The 22,527-nt window shown below is 38.0% G+C and overlaps 1 protein-coding gene across 1 annotated transcript in view; it reads right to left on the bottom strand.

Moving 5' to 3' along the window:
• Nucleotides 1-22,527, bottom strand: part of LOC122642816 (ubiquitin carboxyl-terminal hydrolase 5-like) — a 47,834-nt gene that overhangs the window by 9,715 nt on the left and 15,592 nt on the right. The window contains exons 4-8 of the mRNA XM_043836416.1: nt 22,447-22,506; nt 22,265-22,360; nt 18,033-18,452; nt 14,833-14,973; nt 14,570-14,740 (exon numbers count right to left, since the gene is read on the bottom strand). Coding sequence (XP_043692351.1) covers nt 14,570-14,740; nt 14,833-14,973; nt 18,033-18,452; nt 22,265-22,360; nt 22,447-22,506 — 888 coding nt within the window. The remainder of the gene's footprint in view (nt 1-14,569; nt 14,741-14,832; nt 14,974-18,032; nt 18,453-22,264; nt 22,361-22,446; nt 22,507-22,527) is intronic.

The following is a 22,527-nucleotide window of genomic DNA, read 5'->3' as shown; positions in this document are numbered from 1 at the left end:
GGTTCAGGTGCTTGGGCAGTCCCCGTTTCCCACTTTGGAGCAAGCATTTGCCATGGTTCATAATGAGGAATCTCGTAGGGCTGCCATGTTGCATTCCTCGCCTGTTGATCGCTCTGCCTTGCAAGCTGCTTCCAATGTTTCCTCTTTTACCACTACTGATGGTGGTACTGCTGCCCCTAAAGGCCCAGTCAAGTGTGAGCACTGCCACAAGCTCTACCATACTAAGGCTCAATGCTGGAAGCTCCATGGGAAGCCTGCTGATTTTGAAGAAAAAAGAGGCCGTGGGAAGTCCAAACCCAAGGCTCATATTGCTGATTCTGCTCGTACTGCTACTACTGCCCCTTCATCTGTCATTGGGCTTACTCAGGATGAACTTCTAGCTTTCCGTCGCATGCTTCAGGCATCTTCTGCTGCTCCTCCTACGTCACCTGCACCTGCTCCCCATCCTGGTTCTCACTTTGCCTCAGGTATTCCAGTCCATAGTCTGTGTGCCTCGGCTGTATCCAATCCTTGGATTATTGATTCCGGTGCTACAGACCATATGACTGGCTCCTCCCATGTGTTTCATTTTTATTCCCCTTCTTCTGGCCAAGACAGTGTTCGAGTAGCTAATGGCTCCCTTTCTCCTATTAATGGGAAGGGTTCCATACGCTACTCTCCTACCCTTTCCTTAAAATCTGTTTTGCATGTTCCTTCATTTTCTACCAACCTTATCTCTATTAGTAGCCCTATTAAAGATCTGAACTGCAAACTGACATTTTTCCCTTCTCATTGTGTTATACAAGATCTGGAGACGGGGCGCACGATTGGGGCTGGTAAGATGCAAGGTGGTCTCTACGTCCTTGACACGGGTCAGCCTTCTCCATTGCATTTGACTTCCTCTACAGCTCATCATTTACAGTCCACCTCGTCACCTGACCTTCATCTATGGCACTGTCGGCTTGGTCACCCATCTATTAGTACCTTAGCTTTTTTGTTTCCAGACTTACCCAAAAATTGTAATAGGAATGAGTTTTTATGTGAGGCTTGTGTTCTGGCCAAACAGACTCATTCCAATTATTCTTCATTAAATAAAAGAAGTGAGTTTCCATTTGCTTTGGTTCATTCTGATGTGTGGGGCCCTGCCCATTGTAATTCCATTTCGGGTCATAGATGGTTTGTTTCCTTTATAGATTGTTATACTCGTACCACTTGGGTTTACCTGATGAGTCATAAAAGTGAGGTCTTCCGCTGTTTTCAATTGTTTCATCGTATGGTTCAGACCCAATTCAATGTCACATTGCGCATTTTACACAGTGATAATGGCAGAGAATACATGGAGGGTCAGTTCCAACAATATTTGGCTGCCCATGGTATTGTCCATCAGACCAGCTGTGTTGACACACCTGCCCAGAATGGGGTTGCTGAAAGGAAAAATCGACATCTTTTTGAGCTAGCCCGGGCCATTATGTTTACACGGCAGGTCCCTTCTCAATATTGGAGTAATGCCATTCTTACCGCTGCTTATCTCATTAACCGTGTGCCTACCCGTGTCCTTGATGGTCGTTCCCCCGTTGCTCTCCTTCAAGGTTCGTCATCCTTTGTGGTTCCTCCCAAAAATTTTGGTTGTGTCTGCTATGTCCGCAATCATCATCCTCATGGGAAATTTGATCCCCGGAGCATTCGGTGTATTTTTCTGGGCTATTCTGCAACCCAAAAAGGATACAAGTGTTATCATCCCCCTACTCGCCGTACATTTGTCTCCATGGATATTATTTTCCATGAATCCTTGCCATACTATTCCCAGCCACCTCTTCAGGGGGAGCAGGATCAGGTTTTTGAAGACGTGTCTGCCATTCTTCCGGCTCCTATTCAGGGGGAGCCCTCTATAACCTCAACTCCTACAGTGGTTCCTCATCAGGGGGCGTCGACCAGTCAGTCAAATCCCTGTTGATAAAGTATATACCCGGGAGCGCATAGGACAGGTTGAGACTGCCACCACCACCATACCACCTCTACAATCCTCTGCACCTGATCCAGATTCAGACCCTGCTACATCACCTGGTAAGGATCCTTCTCTTGATTTACCTATCGCTGTCCGTAAAGGCGTTAGGTCATGCACCCAACACCCCATCTCCAATGGTGTCTCCTATGATGCTTTATCTCCTTCCTATCATGCATTTGTTTCTTTTCTTTCCTCTGTTTCTATTCCTCAGAATTGGCAGGAGGCGATTGTAGATCCAAAGTGGAAAGCAGCTATGATGGAAGAAATGACAGCCTCACTTAAAAATGAGACATGGGAGCTAGTTGTTCTTCCTTCGGGTAAGAGACCAGTGGGGTGCAAGTGGGTATTTGTTGTCAAGCAGAAGCCAGATGGAACAGTGGATAGATATAAAGCCAGGCTTGTGGCCAAAGGCTTCACTCAGACTTATGGGATTGACTACCAGGAAACATTTGCCCCTATTGCAAAGTTGAGCACTATCAGAGTTTTACTGTCTTGTGTTGTAAACCTTGGTTGGGATCTACAGCAATTGGATGTAAAAAATGCATTCCTACATGGGGAGCTGGAAGAGGAGGTTTATATAGAAGTTCCTCCAGGTTTTTCCTCTGACAAGAATCATGGGAAAGTTTGCAGACTAAAGCGGGCACTGTATGGATTGAAGCAATCACCACGGGCATGGTTTGGTAGGTTTCATAAGGCCATGGTCTCCTATGGATATAGACAGAGTAATGCTGATCACACTCTGTTTATCAAGCGAAAGGGAGAAAAAGTCACTCTTCTTATAGTTTATGTTGACGACATAGTTGTGACTGGCAATGATGCAGATGAAGTTTCTCACCTGAAGGCTTTCTTGGGACGGGAATTTGACATAAAAGATCTAGGCCAGCTAAGATATTTTCTTAGGATTGAAGTTGCCCGGTCTCCAAAGGGCATCTTTCTCTCCCAAAGAAAGTATGTTCTAGATTTACTATCAGAAACTGGTTTGCTTGGCTGTCACCCTTGTAACACTCCTTTGGAAGCTAATACCCGTCTACAAGAGAAGGATGGTGAGCCTATTGATAAGGGCAGATATCAACGATTGGTGGGAAAACTGATTTACCTCTCTCATACCAGACCAGATATTGCCATTGCTGTGAGCAAGGATTTAAGTATCGGTATCGGGTATCGTATCGGTCAGGCGATTTTAAGAGACGTATCATATCGTATCGTATCGTATCGGAGATACGTATCGATCGGTGCAGAAACACATGAAAATGATCAAAATACACATGAAAATACACTTTTGGACACAAAAAACAATATAAACAAGCAATTTGTGTCATATATCATGCATATATACTAAGAATTGTGAATAATCAATAACCAGACAAGTGCGGCACTTTGAAATTGTTATAAAAGATTAAAAGATGAAATTCCTTACATGTAGAGTCACTCTATTGCCATGAAGAATGTCGGGGTGGATCAAAGTCATGTCTGTAAGGGTCTTTAACAATAGGATGATGTTGTGTACTGTCCGAACATAAGCACAATCATCGAGCCCGTCAAAATACTCGATGGTAGTGACTCTCCCACTCATAGTAGAATCGTGTGTCTGCTTCCTGGAGTGGCTAATGTCACGACAAGACTAGGTTGTACTTGTGCTTGATTCTCTCCGTATCCATAACTTCCATACCCTACGAAGCCCCATGTCCATAGCCTGAAGAAGAACCTGATGCATAATGCCCATGGCCTGATGAAGCACCAGCATAATCAGAACTAATGCTAAGTGACTCCATGCCACTCATAAGCACATCACTATCATATGGATTGTGGGAGTGCTTGGCAGACTTGCCCTTATGCGGCTTCCGCGAGTAAGTCTTATGGCCAGCAGGCTCGGGACCATGATCTATATCTTGGGTAGTATATGTGTATCCTGCCTCACATGTGAACTGAACCCCAGCACGATGTTGTGAAGCCTCATGGCCTCCACCACTACCTCCAGCACCACAACTACCTCCAGCACCATGGCCACCACCACCACCACCACTACCATCATCATCATCATCATCATCATCATCATCAGCAGCAGCAGCAGCAACAGAACCACCACCACCACCACCACCATCACCATCACCATCACCATCGTTGTCTTCATCCTCATCATCAACATGTTGTTGAGTTCCTCCATACGGATGACCTGACCTCGTCCTCCTGACTAAACCTTCTTCAGAGCTACTTTCATTTTCTTCAACATTAGGACAAGGATCTTGTGATGGTGGCTGTGTTGCATCCTCATCCATCTGTTGAATGATGCTCTCTATCACTGGATCAGGTTTGGTTGTCTGGCGATCCTCACTTAATTGATCCATCACCAATACCTTATCGGTATCTTCTATCCATGCTCTAACTGGATCTTGATCGTCAAGTAGGTGGTTGATGTCGATTGGGTTGACATCTACATCATCTCCTTCTCTTTCCAGCTCTAAATATTTAAGCTTCAGCTTCATGTTGTAATGGACATACAGTAGCTTCTCCAACTTTGAATAACTCGAGACGATTCCGGTTTGGTGTGTATCAACTCGAATGTACTCCGCTTACGTCGCGACCACTAGAGGATGCCCTCAGGGATAATACTCGAATTGCAATTCGGGTTAAGTGTGGAGCACTAGTACCCCCATAATTGAGCCACCAATCAGCTGCACAATAATAAATGAAATATTAAAAGACAAAACCTATAAGTTAGGTAAACCTAACTTACCTGGGCGTTGTGTGCTCCTAGCATGGATAGCCATTCTATCAGCAAAACCACGAGTGGCCTCCCGAAAATACTTAGCCTAGAGAGGTATTAAAAAAATATTTATATTAGTTCCACTTCCACCAATCACTCTATTCTTGGTTTCAATCATTTATACAACTAATTTAGCTCTAACCTCATCCATGGCAAGTGTGGCCTTCACTACATCTGGCTCCATTCTGTTCACAACATTCCTTAGGGCACGCAATAGATCCGGTCTACACCCTATATCATTGGAGTATTGGATATCCGGATTCAAATAATATGCTGCACATGGTTTGTAATGGATGGTTAGAAACCTAGAAATTCTAATAATAAATAAATAAATAGTAACTTACTAACTACTAAGTGTTTAAAATGAAACCAAAGTCTTTTTATAAGATTACCTGCCCAATGAACATCTTGAACCAACATATTTTCCCATCGATCGGATATAATCTTCAAATACTTCTTGTTTGATGTTGGGTTATTCTCATGTATTTTTCTCTTCATACATCCCATGGCCTCTACCATCTTACCCATGGTCTGCTCTTTATCCCCATCAACCTCTCGAAGCAGACAAAAGAGTGGCATCATAACATTATAAAGTCGGCCCATTGCAGCCCAAAACTTTGAGGAGGTGACAAGATCTTGAACAAATCTCCCAATTTCAGACCTTGCATAATTGCTAGTCAACCACTCAGTAGGGGTGAACATCTGTAGTAGCCCATGCTTTCGGGAAATGAGACTATCAATTGCAATGTAATTTGTTGCAAATCTTGTTGTTGCAGGCCTCACTAAATCCTCTTATGTGTAACTCCTCATCAATGCCAAAACCCAACTATGGTTGTAAATAAAGTTGGTGATTTTCCTTGCATTACCAACCAACTTTTGGACCTTAGGCAATTCTCCTATGTCCTTGAACATCAAATCTATGCAATGAGCTACACATGGTGTCCAAAATAGATGTTGCCTCTTTAACATAAGCAACTGACCAGCCTTCTTGAAATTTGCTGCATTGTCAGCTACTACTTGGACAACATTTTCTTCTCCTATGTCCTCCACAACTTCATCCATTAACTTGTACAAGTAGTTGGCATCTTTGATTTCGCTAGATGCATTGACCAACTTGTGGAAGATCGTCCTTCCATCACAGTAGATAAGAAAATTGATGATGGATAATCTTGTTTGTCCACTCCATCCATCACACATGATGGTCACTCCATATAGTGGCCACTTCTCCTTGAACCTCTCTACATATTCATGCACCTCTTGGACAATATCATCCAAGTAAGGCCCAACAATCTCATGAGGTGTGGGTGGCTTAACATTTTTCCCACACCGCTGAATCTCCTTTACCATGGCCTTGAAGTGGGGATCTTTGGCCTTATGTGGTGGAATCATAGAACTGTGGAACCATCTGGAGATTGCTCTGCCTATCCTTTTACTAAGTGTTTTGGGTTGAAAGCTTTCTTCAATCCTCTGTTGGCTAGCATCCCTTGCTCTATAGACATTAGAATCCATGTCTCTGATATCTAGGCTCTTCTTTCTCTTACCCTTACCACTCTTTGTAAACCGGTCAAACATCCCCTTCACACTGGTTGCTCTACTAAGGCCAACAGGCTGCTTACCCTTACTTAGAGATGGACGACAAGAGGAGCCAACACCAATATCTACAGGGCCCTGGCTGGGTCGAGCTGATTGACTTCTAATCAATTGCTCAGCTCTCCATTGTTGCTCTTTTGCTTCATGTCTTGATTGTTTCATTGCCAGTGCCAACTCTGGGTCCTCCTCTGCTTCCATATCTGATCCTTCATAATCTTCAAAATCTTCCATCAAATTTTTCACCAATGCATCAACATCATCATGTACTTGCTTGGATTTTTTTTTGGAATCTCTAAGGTGTTTTTGCATTGCCCTACTTAACTCTACAGGGCACTTTGTACACTTGGAAACATTTCCATATCCTCCTGCCATGTGCTCTTTTTGCCGAGTTACCCCACCTCCAAGATGTTGGGTGTCACAGAAGTTGCACTGTGTATGCAATCTATTATTGTTTATTTTGGTACAATAAGATCACCCAATGTCTTGTTGTCGCGGCATCGTCCTAAATACCAAACAAAAGTAGATAACTATATAAGATATATATTAAACAATATTCAAATCCACACATCAATAATTTATTATTTATACAAGTATAGACAGACATTATGATGCATGTCATGCATTGCATCATTTCATGTATTTACTACCTAGCAAAGTTGCCCTAAACAATATTTAAACATTTTTATATTTTCTACAACTAGTTACACATTATTTAATTTTTTAAATAATGAAAAAAAATGACATAATGTACTACATATATGAATCTAAGTCTTTGATTCTATTTCAGCCAATTATACATTTTATCAAACTATAATGAAAGAGTATAGATGGAAAAATCAGATTTTTTACATTTTTTTAAGTGTTTTATAAATTCAGAAAATACCCAAAAAAAAAAAAATCCAGATTTTAGGGTAAATGTATAATCTTCTTGGGATGTCATACATCTATACATAATGTACTCCATATCTTATAAACATTACCATTTGTTTTAAAGTTAAGAAGAAAAAAAAATTTTCATTTTAAAGAAGGAATTTTCGGTTTTGGGTAAAAATGGTCAAAGAAACATGGATTTAAAACCAAATCTTTGTAAATGCATACAAAGAATGCATTTTCTATCTTTGTTTCATACCAATAAATCAAAGATTAAAGCAAAAGATTCAAGTTTTTCTCAAAAAACTTACCTAACCCTTCAAGAACAGCTTTTGAATTCGAATGTGGGCTGTTAGATCCACCAAATGATGTGATTTCAGCTCCTCTAAGTTCGTTTTTGGCAAAGAATTAAAAGCCCTCAAGAAATCTTACCCAAAAAGCAAGTTTAAATGTGTTTTTGGAAGGGTTTCTCAAAGCTGGGAAGAGCTTTTTTCCGCCAGGACTGCTAGAGATCGAGTTTTAGGTGAAAAGAATGAAATGGCCATGTGTTTTTTAAGTTAATGATACGTATCGAGACGTATCGAGTCGTCTCGATATGTATCGGTATGTATCGGTCAATACATATCGAGACGACTCGATACGTCTCGATACATATCGTTTTTTAAATATAATAAAATAATCTTTTTAAAAAACTCTCGGCTGTATCGATACGTATCGATCGTATCGTATCGGGTACGTCTCGGTCGATACGTCTCGATACAGTCGAGACATTTGCATTTTAAAAAAAAAAGATACGACTCTGCCTGTATCGTATCGACCACGACTGATACCGAGACGTATCGGCCGAGACGATACGATACGGTCCGAGACTTAAATCCTTGGCTGTGAGCCTAGTAAGTCAGTTCATGCATGATCCCTATTCCACTCATATGGCTGCTGTTCTCCGTATTCTTCATTACTTGAAATCAGCACCAGGAAAAGGGATTCTTTTGTCTCCTCATGACCATCTTTGCATTGAGGCTTATACCGATGCTGATTGGGGTGGTAATCCAGACAGGAAGTCAACCTCTGGCTACTGTACCTTTGTTGGAGGGAACTTGGTAACATGGCGGAGTAAAAAACAAAATGTTATGGCAAGATAAAGTGCTGAAGCGGAATTCCGTGTGCCATGGCCCAGGGCATATGTGAGTTATTGTGGCTTCAGAGTTTATTCCTAGATATCCGTGGTTCTGTTCATCTTCCATTGATGTTGTACTGCGACAACAAAGCAACGATTAGCATTGCCCACAATCCAGTATAGCATGACCGTACCAAGCATGTGGAAATTGACAGACACTTCATCAAGGAGAAGTTAGAGAGTGGGCAGATTTGTATCCCTTTTGTGAAGTCTGGAGACCAACTAGCTGATATCTTCACCAAAGGGTTGAGTGGGAAGTTGTTTTATCCTAGCCTAGTCAAGTTGGGTATGTGTGATATCTATGCCCCAACTTGAGGGGGAGTGTTGAGATATGTTACCTGATTCTATAAGGGTATTTTTGGTATTTTTTGTTGTTATTTCCCTATAGCTAATATTGTCGGCTATATGGGGCTATTTATGTAATTCTGTTTTTCCCTACAAGTTATAAATATGAGGGCTGAATAATCACATCGATTAATTCAGCCATTCTCTCTCAATTTCTGTTTTCTTAACAATCTTCAATAACTTGTTGTACTCAGTCTATGGTTTCACTCATCTTGATCTGAACCTCTGATTTTTCTGGCCCTTTCAACACCGGAATATATTTTTTCCTGTCACACTATGCTTTCTCTGCCCTCTCAAGTTTCAACACAGAGATGCAATCGTAATCTCTATTTTGGGCGATATCTTAATTTTTTTTCTCGTCTGCTTTAGAGTTTTTGAGAGTTTTCATCTGGGATTTGAAGGTTGTGTGTTTTGATTTATTTATTTAATGTGAGAAAATTTGTGTTATTTGATAAGAATGAAGAGTTACAGTCAGAACATAGTATCACACACTTTGTCCCAATTCCCAAAATTGTATCAAGTGCAGAGGGGGGGCACACGCTTCAATGTAAAATAGTTAAATTTTTAATAGTAATAAAATAGATGGAAAACTGGCCACGACTTCCATTTAAAATGTTAAATGGTGTTAAAGCATATCACTTTTATTGAATAGAATATTATCCAAAATCCAATAAAATAAACGAAATCGATTCGAATACAGATTTTGAATATCCGGCAGATAACAGAACGGATTCAAATACCAGAATTGGCAAACGAAATCGAATGCGGATATTGCCATATTTGCTTTGAATTCGATCCGTTTACATCTCTAGAGGTTGTCACTATGGATGCAAACAAACTTCGATGTAAATTGTATGCCCTTGAGGCTCATGCCTCGCCTTTTTCAGATGTGAATGCATCATATCATGCATTAGTGTCTGAAACGATGCATAAAGCAAGTAAAGGGGAAAACAGAGATAAATGACAGAGAGTATATATCAAACTAGAGTCAAGTATTGAACAGAAGTACATCAAACTGGGGTCAAGTATGGAACAGAAGACAGGCATCTGACAAATATGCAAGAGACAAGCAGTCGAGGCCAAAAATGAGCTTGAGATGATGAGGGGACATGTGATAATGCGAGGTGTCTTATAAAAATAATAGTAAAAAAAATCATGGCTGTGCAATCTTTCATCGTTTTCTTAACATTTTAATACACAAAAGCTTTCCTCAACAAAACTCATGAAATCAACTGACATTACCAATATTTTACATCCAGTATATGTGTTCTCTGAAGTGGTTAGCCACATGGCTAGCCTAACTAAGATTACACTGAAAATTGATCAAGTTAACATTACTTTTTTTTTTCTCTTTTTGAAAATACAAGTTAAACCAATTAACTTCAAAACTGCTTTTTGCACTTCAGGTCCTGAACCAGGATTGAGAATTTGCCAAGTTTGGGCTAAAATCTTTAGCCAAACTGTATCACAACTTCTCAAAATCTGTTCCTCTTCTAACACTAAACGAAGAATGTTGATGGCAACTCCATGGGTGACGAGAAAATGCTGGCATTGGTTGTGCAAACAGAAACAAAAACAAATGAAAACATCACTTGTAGTAGAAGATTACGTAGTTCCAACAACATGTAGTCCTATGCCTACATATCTGTACGATACTACAATATGCAGCTGAAGATGCTCTTTAATACCCTGATTTTGGACTAGGGGTAATTGGGTCTTTTTACCTAATACAGGATTAGGGAAAGTTGAAGTGTAGGATCTTGGACTTGTTGGGGTGTACACACGATGGTAAATAATGTGCCCTAGTGTAACACCCTTAATTTGAATTATTCCTTGCCTAAGTGTAGAATTAGAGTTTGTTAAAAGAATATATGATTTTATTTGGGAAGTAATAAATAACTAATAATCTAGTCCACTGGTTGGACCCTTAGTTCAACAAGTTATTAGGTTTTAGGTTCAATTTCCCTACTTACATTTTGGATGAATTTAAGAAGTTTTATTTTTATGAATTTACCTTGTGGTGGGCTCCACATCACAACTAGCTAACTAGGAAACCGTGGAGATGTGGGAACTCTCCTACATTTTTAAAAAATATATATAATAATAATAATTGAAAAGAAAAAGGAAAGAAAGAGGAGTTTGAGTGAAAGAAGGAAAATAAAGAGGAGAGAATGTAGGATAGCAAAGGAGGTTCCACGCATGAGAGGGATTGGAGGATTTCGGTTCTAAGCATAGTTGTCACGGCAGCATGGCGATCCAAGGCGGTGGAGGCCTGTCTAAGCGCTTAGGCGGTAGAGCGGCCGCCTAAGCGAAGCTTAAGCGGTAAAGGCGGTCTAATGTTAGTTTTCTCCCTCCCCCCCCCCCACCCAAAAAAAAACACTCAATAGTCAATACATGATGGCATGATGCATCACAGTATCATACCTTATATCATTAAAAATTAAATTTAAGCCACCTCAAGAAGCCACCTCAAGTCATCAAAATGAAAAATCATACAAGTTACCACTTACCAAACCAGAAAAAAAAAAAATAGAAGCAGCAGCAGGCGTGAAAATTTTTTACAAAAACACAAAAAAAGGAAAACATAGAAGTTAATCAAAGGTAGAAGATGCACAGAAGCAGTAGGCGTCACAGAATACAGAGAAGAAGAAGCAGAAGGCAAAAAAATTAAAAGAGAAGCAGCAGCACTGCAGTAGGCGTTACAGACTACAGAGAAGAAGAAAAAGAAACAAAGAAAGTATCAAACAGCATTACAGCAGTTAATCAAAGGCAGGAGGAAGCAAGCGTTAAAATTTTTTTTTAAAAAAAAGGAAAACAGAGAAGTAGAAGAAGAAGAATACTAAGGAGTAGGGACTTACCTTGCCGGAGCCGGAAAGGTAAGAGCTTTGCTTGACTGCCTGAATCGAGTTGTTGTTGCCGGAATAGCAGAAACGCCGGAACTGAAAGAGTCGAGTTGCTTTTGCGCAGAGAGGAGTAGAAGACTCGACTACTCGAGGCAGTCGAGGGTTTTAGTCTTTTAGACTTTTAGCTTTTGTGCAGAGAGGACTTTTAGGGATTTTAGATTTTTTTAGTTTAAGGGTTATTTATCCATGTAGCAACACACATGTAATACATATATACCAACCAATAAAAATAAAACAAAGAAAATAAAATAGAGGAAGAGAAGAAGCAAAAAGAGGGAGAAGAAGGAGATTCGGACTGTGCAGAACCAGTCACTTGACGACCAATTTCGACCCTTTTCGGAGCCGAATTGAGAAAATATTATTTCACGATTAAATGTAGCCTCTTCTCTTAGCTGCACAACCCAACTTAAATCAGCCCAATCGGAGATCTGAAAAGAGAGATATCACTGATTTACTGAAGGTAGGTCTTTCTGGCAAAAATCTGTGTTTATCAAATCCGAGTTTAAGCAATACCTTGAAGTTGATTTCATCATTACCTTACTCATATGACTCCATTAAAGTGATTCTGAACTAAGAAGAGGTAGACCAACACCATTGAAGTATTGGTTTGAGGTCACTTACAGAAACCCTAGTCGCTTCACACAAGGTGAGTAGATCTTCAACCATTATACTTAATATTTTCCCTTCATATAAAATTTGTTTTGAAACATTGTTTTAAATTTGGAATCTAATTTTAGATTGAGATTTACCATGCCAAAAACATATTTCATTCATACTTTTTATTCAATTAAATTGTTCACACATAATTGCTTGCAAGGAATGGTGATTTCCTTATGATTTAATTCACATATGTGTGTGCAAAAATTTTAATAATGTCATGTTTATACACTAATGAATCTAATGCTTTTTTGTTGATAGTATGAGGGAGGTCTATGAATGATTCTTCATGATTATAACCTAATGCATGATGTTTATAGATGATGCATAAAAATCTGATTTTGTTTAGGGTTTGCCCAATCTTCCCTATTATTGTTCTTCACTTTATGTATTGATATGTTGATGAAAGTTATTGTTTTCATACTTTATTTTCATTCTTTTCAATAGCATGTGTTAGGGTTCAATTGGGGAGTCATGACCCCTAAGTTCGAACTTGGATGTATAGCTTTAAATTATAAACAAACCCTTGATTGTTATTTTGTTGTTTACCTTACTGACATTGGTGAATATATTGAGGTAAGGATAAGTTGGCGAGTTTTTGAGCTACGAGCTTATCCGGAGCTACATGAACTACTAGAAAGAGGGAGATGATCATAAAATCTCCAAGAGGGCATTGCTGGTAAAACCTTCGGGGGCTTTGACTCGGTCTGGGGCAAGATTGATCACTAGTTTCTCCTTTAGTTTCTTGATGTTGAGAGGAGACAATGTTGTTGTAATCGATCATAACTGGAGTTCATACGCCGCTATCATGAGGGCCTTGATTAGTGTATGGTAACTAGTTCACACTAGTCTATCAGGGAGTGATGTGTTTGTAATTTTACGTTCTTTTGATGCATCTTTTGTCGATTATTGCCATATATACTTTTCATTACGGTAGTGGTGATAAGCAAATATAGTTATGATCATTTTGTTTTGTTTTGTTTCAGATCTATATATACATATTATTGTATGTCTTTACATTTTGTATTACTTGTGCATGTTTTCACACCTGTATAGTTGTTGTGGATTTACTTGCTAAGCTTTTCCCGAAGCTTACCATCACCACCTTTCAGATGAACAACTTTATAAATGTGAACCTGGAAGTGAGGATGTACTAGATGAGAAAGTCCAAAAGGACGAAGCGTTTGGATTAGAAAAAGACAACTACTTTTAGAAACTTTACACTTTTTTCAATTTTAGAAGAATTTATAATTTGTTTGAGTTTAATTTAATTTTGGAGATGGTAACCTTTATTTCAGAGTTTTAAGTTTTAATTTGGAAGTCGTAATAGCTTAGTTTAATTACCCCACTTTAGTTGAAGTATTAATCTATACATTTTAGACATGTATTTGTGTTTTGGTTCTACTCCGGTTCATATCTCCTTGACATAAACAATCTTGTAGACCGTCAATGTCCCTAAACCGCTAGGATGGTTTTGGGGGCGTTACATGTTCAATGTTTATGAATTCGCCGATATTAACGGAAATCAAAATATTAAGTTTGTAAAAATGTTTTTTTGGTCAGAGAATCTTAATAATATTGCCAACCCAAGTAGTTAGGACAACCTACATGAGCTGAGTCGTAGAATATTAATAATATGCATCCCATAACATATCAAACAAAGCCATTATGTGTGTGCAATATATGCAAGGAAGAGAATGCATGTTCCCTTACACTAGTATTTTATACAATGAAACAACCAACAATGATAAATCTACAATTCACCTTTGGGTGGTTTCTCTCTTCAAGAAGAATGTGGTTCAATCAAATACCAATGTTTCTTTTGAGTTCCAAGCACATATCTGCATTTAACTAACCCCAAATGCTGGGGTACCATGATCTAGTCACAAGTTTACGAGCGTAAAAAGTTCGAGAAAATTGCACATTTTGCAGCAACTCCAGAATGCAGAATCTAAACCATGTAGCAGTTCTGATCCATGAAGTGATTAACAAGTACATCTAATGCATGATTGCATGGCAATATATGAATCAAATCTTCCATTCAAATAGGACATAAATCTATCCTTTCTATCCTTGTGAATAAATGGAAGACTCAGTGTGCAGTTGGCAGAAAAAATTTTGCAGCATAAAATAAAAATATCTTCAAACATTCTCAACAAATAATGTAATTATGGTAACCAATTGAACAGGGTATTCTGGGGTAAAATCAAACAGGACAAACAATATTCTTTACTTGATAATTTGACATATTAGAACTTGTATATATGATATAAACTCACTTGGCACACATCAACAATTATAGAATCATTCCGAGCAATGTGATTTGCCCAGTACTCATCAGCAACTTCTTCATCAGGCCGACCATCTGCATCTCTAGACTTTATATAAGGTTTGTGTTTGACACGATTTAGATCTTCATGAAGCCCATCTAACAGAAATGCCAACAGTTCCTAAGAACATAGGTTAAGAGATATCAAGGAATGAATAAACTGTATAGAATGTATGAAAAGTTCGTAAGCAGATTAAGATGTGGCACTCAAACCTGAGAATCATGTTGGTTATATCCACTGAATTGGGGTGCAAAACGAGCAAGCTTTGCTTTAAATGGCCGAGGAGCAATTGGCGTGCGTCCTGGAGCCCATAGTTTTCTAAGCAAGTCACCAAATGCTAGAGCTAGTTCCCCCTACATCATTACTAGTTGTACTCAGTAGATTTATAATACAGATCCACCATGTCATTTCCTATTAACTGGAGGCATGAGATCTCAACAGCACACAAAAATAAACTTAATAAGCATAAAAATATTTTGTACCCATGTGAAACATCCCATAGTAGATTGTTGGTGAGGCATGAGATCTCAACAGCACACAATAAAAAAACTTTGCATAAAAATATTTTGTACCCATGTGTTGCCCTATTAGAGGGTCTTAAAGGGCTTGAGAAGGTGAATTTCGTTGGCAATGAAGGCATGATCATCTAAGGAATTTGAAGGCACCCATATTCACAACCCTGGAAGTACATGGCTTTTCCAGAGCTGCAACTACCCCCAACACACTCATTTCTATTGTTCACATTTATTCTACTTTTCATAGAGCTGCTGAGCTAAGAGACCATTTTGTACATGAAACAATGTTCTCCTTCCTAATGAAATTCCTTTTCTGCTTCCAATACCAAAAAAAATGAGGGAGGGGGAAATTATCAGCTACTATTAATAAGGAAATACAGTGTTTATAGACCAATATGTCTTTGTTTTTTAATCATCCTTTCATTAAGAAGAAACTTATAGCTTTAAGACTAACAATTCTTTTGTTGACACATGTTTTTCCCTTACACTGACAAGCTTAAGGTATTGCAATTTGAACAACCTTGATGCAACCCAGGGTCCAAAAAACCCAATTCGGATCGCTTATGGGCCCACCATTCGAAACAACTCAAATAATAAGTCCGATGGCAATTCTGTAAATAATTCTAACTTCTAAGCTTGCAAAGGAGAGTGGCAGGGCCATAAATAGGCAGAAATTTAAAGGGTAGATTGGTAATTAGATAAAGAAAAGGGTAACAAGGGAATTTGGAATTAATGAATAGGTGTAAACTAGGAAATAATAATAAATATGGCTAAAGTTATAATAGAAGGCAAAGGGGAGGGTATAACGGGAAAAGAAACAAATATGGTTACATGCAATAACATGTCACAAGGTTGTCTTCAACCTTCGACAAACACAACCAGGGGGCGGAAACCAGAATAGGTTTTGATTGGAAGGGATTCTCTCACCTGACCTCAGAATTAGTTGAGATTTCAGGAGGATATGACTGATTCACCAACCTGATAATTCCAGCAAGCAATCAAGGGGTGCAACAGCTTTACTTTCGAATGGAACCTGCTGAAACCAGATCTGGCGGGCATGCACAAAGCCGACTTGATCGCAGATTTAGTTCTTCTGATAAGGGTAGTGTTTGGGACCATAGGTCTAGGATTTTAATCGCCCCTCAGGTCCATAAAAATTACAAATACAGGAACCCACGACAAAAGAAGAGATAACAAGAATAAGAATAAGAGATGTAAGAAGAAGTTAAAAGGAAAAGGAAGGAGGGGTCGCACCTGATGGAGAAGGGAGGAGAAAACAGAATCGTATTACAAGCATACATAAAGAAAAATACTAGAAACCAACTCCAATAAGGAAACATGAAAATTGGAAACTAACTCAAACAGGAAACTAAATAAAGACTCTCCTATGTATCTAATTCTATCTAAACTCCCATATAAAAAAAACAAAGTCAATAAAGGTTACAAAATAATCCCAATCGCATGGGCTGGTTTAGGTCTTTTATTTTTTTTTTTCGGCAAAGAGTTTTTTGGGTCAAAATTTGACTCAATGATGAACCAGACCATTTCCCTCATCTACGACCTGCATCAAACCTCCAGAGTTCCATGAGGACTGAAATTAGATCCATTCAATAAGAAAATCATGTAGTCATGTATTATTACGCCATCAATACCCACAGAGTGGTCAAGATCAATCACAATTCACAACATCATTTGAGTTAGGACCTTCGTTCTTTTTTTCATGCGCCATAAATTCCTGTTACAACTTAAATATGCTTTTCACTTGGAAGTAACTCATGCCCCTACTGAAAAATGTCAACACTGTTTTCAAATGCTACCATATGAAGCAATTTGTTCCATTTGCCTAAAAATGCACAGCATAAGCCCTATGCCATGAAGTGCAAGGCATAAAAAACATTAAACGGCCATATAAATGATAACAAAAATGACAAAGAAATACCTTTGATCGAAATACTTTCTTTTATAGGAAATGCTTTTTAGACAAATCTAAAACTGAAAATAAAAAGGAAATAAAGTTTAAGCTTTAATCTTGTGGAAGAAACATTATTTGGGATTACGAAGGACAAATACCCCTACATACCTTAATGCTAGGCACGTGAATAGTGGGTATCTCATCTTTCAGATGAGAACCTCCAAGGTAAAGCCTCACATGCTTTTTGAAAACATGTCAAAGAACTAAGGATTTAATGAATTTCATAACAAACCAAGAGTTCAAAACTTAATAATCCCCAGGTCTAGTCTTGAAGAATGGCCAACTTCCCCATAATGACCTCTGAACTTGTTTGATAAAACCAAATCATACTAAGTCATTTGCATGATGCTCATTATACCGCCCCACCCTCAACTTCCCCTAACCCACCTTCCCCCACCCCCAGCAGAATGGCCAGTTAAGTTGACTCCTGTTAAATATAAGCTACGAAATTCAAGCCATTTATGACTGGGTATGAATTTTATGCCGCCACCCCTCCCCCCCCAAAAAAAAAAACACTTTTAGGGTCAGAATTAGATGTAAGGATTGTGACTTTACTCTGTCTCCATGGTAAGGGCAAGTGGGCAACTCCATCAAAGCTAAGGCACTCAATCTAGTTCAGGGTATCAATGTCCCATCAATAGGGTTTCGGGAGATTAGTAACTGAAGGAGAATCATCTATAATAATTGAAAGAACTCATCAGTAGTGGCAAGAACCACATCAAATATTCTATCACCTAACAGGGTAAATATTGTGAAGTTTTAATTTTTGGATTGTATTGAGATATGGCTCAAGGAAAAGCAATTAAAGTATAAGAAAAAGCACTTCACATAAAAATTGTTGTATAAAATTTTTTTATTTCATAAAAAGGTAAGATTTATGAAGAAATCAAATCACAAAGAAAATAGCTGAAAGCCAGTCACTTACCACCATGCCTAGTGGGTTTTGCCAGTTTATTTCTTGATGATAATCTTCACGAAAATATCTAGCAAACTCAGGTGTGTGCACAAGGCACTGAATTGCACTATTCATAAAACAAGTGTTCCCAAGGTTCAGCAACCCAGTAAGACCTCCACTGGAACCCCTTGTAGTAACACCACTAGTTCCATATGAGTTATCCAATTCTCTAACAGGTGAAGTCAGCTGATGGCTTTGTGACAAGTCTGAACTGCAGCTTCTTGAAACACCCTTGCTTGCAGACATACCCCCTGCAATGGACAAGCTTGACTTACAAGGTTCTAGAAGAACAGAAGTTGAATCTTTCTCTACACACCCATTGTCCTGTACAGGGCTCATACAACCACCAGAAGCATTACCATTTGCATCACCAATAACCTCCACCAGAATCTGTTTGGAGTGAAAGGAAAGATAAGGAAAAAGTTGTCAAAATGTGGCCAATTATCAATGATTTAGATTGGCACGTACTTTCACCAAAGTCAAACTACAAATTATATGTACACACACATGCACATATATCGGCTTTATACCTAGTGTCCTCGTCCACATTGTAAAACCCTAAATTTTGCTTAAGGGTATTTTTGTCTTTTCACCTATTTCAGGGTAAGGCAAGTTGAAGTATGAGAAGTTTGGGCTGGTTGGGAGTTACACTTACATAAGCTTGGTAAGTAGTGAACCCTAGTATGCCTCTTTATTTTGAATTATGTTATTATTTTGCCTAATATGTAATTAGGGCTAATTAGGATAAATATTTGATTTTGTATATGTTAAGATTATCGTGTTTAGGTGCTTGGGGGTTATTTATGTCTTTTGTGGTTCTTTCTAGTTAGTTCTAATTAGTTTTATGTCTCAAGGGTATTTTGGGGTTTTCTATTGTAATTCATTAATGTTTTATTATAAATAAACATTTCTCTCACGATTTAGTTATTCAACTAAATCGTGAGAAGTCTTTTCTCTCTCGGTTTTACTCTCTCTTCTTTTCTCAAGTCTTCTTCTTCTTCTTCTTTGCTTTCTTCATCTAGTTGTCTTGCTACAGGTTAGGTTTCAGATTCAGTTATGCTACAGTATATTTATAGAATAACTAGTAACCTAGCCTTGTGGCTTGATATTTAATTCAAATGGATAGAGGTCTAAGGTTCCATTCTTGAGAGGTAAGAGTTAAATATTATTTTATAGTTTTATTGGGCTTAAAAGGGGGCTTCCACGATTCTAGATTGGAAGGTTGTTTTTTTTTTTTTTTAATAAAAAAGAGAGAAACATGAGAGAGAGGTTTCCTTGCTTGTGCGTGGATAAGGACTGCCCAAAGATAGAGAAAATGAGGAATTTGCATAAATCAAGGATTTTGTGTCACTAGAATAAAAATATTAAAAAATAGGAAGTAGACCTTCTTTGATTTAAATTAGAAAATAGAAATTACTATAATTAGAGATTCTTATTGTGGACTATTTCTTTATTAAAAGATTTAATGAAGTAAAAGATTCAAATCTCTCTTATCCTATTGGTTAGGTGTCACCATAATAAAACTTGAAGGATAATTTCACTAAATAGGATTATTTTTTTAGATAAAATCTAATTTAACTTAAATAGCATCCTAGTGGTTGAGTGATTTGGTGATAGGATTGGGAGTGTTTAAGACCTTTGGATTAGAATTTCTTAGGCTACAAACAAGGGAGAAAGAGAGAGAGAGAGAGAGAGTCCAAGTTGGAAGAAAATAAGTCACTGTGGCTAAACTAAAAGGAAGCCACGATTCTACTCATTCTCTTATTCCCTCATTCCCTCATTCCCTCATTCCCTCATTCAAAAAAATAAATCGTTCAAGGAGAGAGAAGGGCTAGAAAATTCGAAGAGGGGAGGAAGAGGAAGAAAAGGAAGAGAAAAGAAGAGAAAGAGAAAGACGAAGGAGAAGGAGGTCTAATCAGATTTTCTCGAAGAGGTGAGTACTGTGCATGATTTTACTCGATATTTTATATATGTCAAACCCAAATTTTATTTTCATGTCTCTTGTTTAGTTAATTATTTCATGCTCATATCAGATTTTATATTGCTTAATTGATGCATGCACTTGAGTGTTTGAGAAGAGTATTTTATTCTTCACTATTTAATTCAAGATAGGTGCTACTGAAATTTTCTTTAAAAGTATGCATGCATAAGATAAAATTTATACATGATTGTGATGGTATGACGAAGTGCTTTGAATGGTGCTTCCTAATTGATAAATTCATGCATTTTGTTGTGCATAAAAAAAATTTTGTTTTGTTATTTTGATTTAAAGTTTGTAGTTACGTTCCAAGAGAATTGGAGAAGTCACTTACCGTTTGATTGGAGATTATCGTTTGATCTTCACGATTATGAATACATGTCTTGGATACTTATTGGTGTTTAAAAAATTCTGTTTTCACATATTTATTTCATTCTTTAAAAATTTTGTTTTCACATAAAAATTCTGTTTTCACATGTTTAGTTTATTTTACCAGTAGTACATCATAGGGTGGAGTTGAGGTGTAGCTAGCCTTTATTCCAAAATTTGTATGTATGTTATAGGATATTTTTATTGATTTGCTTTGCCTTACCTGCATGGGCTTACGTGTGGAGACAAGGTAAGACGACTTTCCTTGATGGAACATTCTACTTCCATACCATAGTATTCGAGTTTGAGAAGCGTGCTGGTAAAACCTTCAGGGGCATTGCAGAGTTACTGTTACTATAAGTCACTAGTAGTGTCAATCGTTTATGTTTGATTGAGTGAGACTATAGGATGATGTAGTTCATGACTGTTGCATGTGCGGCTATCACAAGGGTCATGATTAGTGTATGATTGCAATCGCTCTACTAAATGATTTTACTTGAGAGACGTAATTATCTTCTGCCTTTACTTTCAGCATTTATTTATTTACTGTCATTATCGCTCTTTCGATGAGCATTATCATATTCGCTTATCTGTTTGATGATACACTATGATTATGGTGTTGTACATTTTTCCTGATAGGATACTAGATATCTTACATTATATGTATGTCTTTCGGACTTGTTTGCATGACTATTTTTAAACCTGTGGAATCATGTATTGTACTTGCTAAGCTTTTCCCGAAGCTTACCCTCACCACATTTCAAATATGACGGAGTTTGGAAATGACTATGCATATGAGGGCATTGAGGACTTTACTCATGATGAGGAAGATGAACCTTTATATTAGCTATCTTTGGATTAAAACTTTTATGTTTTAAGACTTAAGTTGTTTTTGAGGTTTTATGTAATTTAGATTTTAACTTTTAATTATTGTTTTGAGGTTTCAAGGATGTAAGTTTTCATTTCAACAACTTTAAAACATTTAATATTAGTGGAACATATTTAGTTTACACATTTTACATTAATGTATCTGTGTTTGGTTCTGCTTTAGTTCACACCCTTTAACTTGAGATCTTGTGGACCGTAAATGTCCCTAAACCGCTAAGGTGGTTTCAGGGGCGTTACACACATCATGAGTAAATTATACTGTTCACTGACACCTATGCTCATAATATAATGTTTCAAATTTCAAAATTTGAAAATAGTGTCCCTAAAATAGGGCCAAGTGTTGTGAACAGTTGAGTTGAAACTACCTCAATTGAAGAATAAGACATGGTAAACATGTGAGCCCTTTAGGTTTAGGCTGCCAACTCAGCTGCCACTTTAGAGCATTTTCTCAAGGTAAGTAACTTCAATGTGAAAAGCAAGAGAAGCATATACCACTTTGCTCATCCAACTTATTTTTTCCTCTTCGACTCTTAACTGCCACAACTCATGTTACCATCCTAAATGGACCACATAGGTCATCTAGATCACTTTGCATGACCACTCATTTAGAAAAGAAGATTTGACCTAATACATTTTTCTTCTTCTTTTTTTTGGGATAGGTAGCCCCCAAGGAGAGTTCAACTCATGACTCTAAATTGTGAGGTGTTGTGTCTTTGCCAACTGAGCTACCCCCTTGGGGTTACCTAATGGCTAATGCACTTCTATAGCAAGCTACAAAACTTCCAAGCATATGACCACATCAAATGGTGGAGGCAGTGCTGTTGATACCATCAACCAATGAAGCACTCACCCACAGTTCATGAGCTCATCAAAATTCAAATAGCATCGGACTCCCCACTGGTAAACTTGTTCCTAGTAACAAGCATAACTTCAGCTATAAGACTAAAGAGGATCAAAAAATACTCACATCCTGGTCCATCTGTATATTCACAGCATCAAGTGTCTTATCCATGTCATTCATCAAAGCATGTTTCTGATGACCATAATAGTCCCAAATGCATACCTACAATAAGAAAAAAAAAATGAAAATTACTTTGCCAAATTAAATCACCAAAGCATGAATAAGCATCTTGTTGAATGAATGCTCACTTGCTCCAAATTTAGATAAAAAATTTCACACGTTCTTCTGTGTAGCTCACCAACGGTGTCCTGTCCAAAATGGTTTGAATT

The sequence above is a fragment of the Telopea speciosissima genome, chromosome 10 (assembly GCF_018873765.1).
Source record: "Telopea speciosissima isolate NSW1024214 ecotype Mountain lineage chromosome 10, Tspe_v1, whole genome shotgun sequence".
Lineage (NCBI taxonomy): Eukaryota > Viridiplantae > Streptophyta > Magnoliopsida > Proteales > Proteaceae > Telopea > Telopea speciosissima.
The sequence above is the reverse complement of the archived record's forward strand: the minus strand, read 5'-3'. Positions and strand labels throughout refer to the sequence as shown.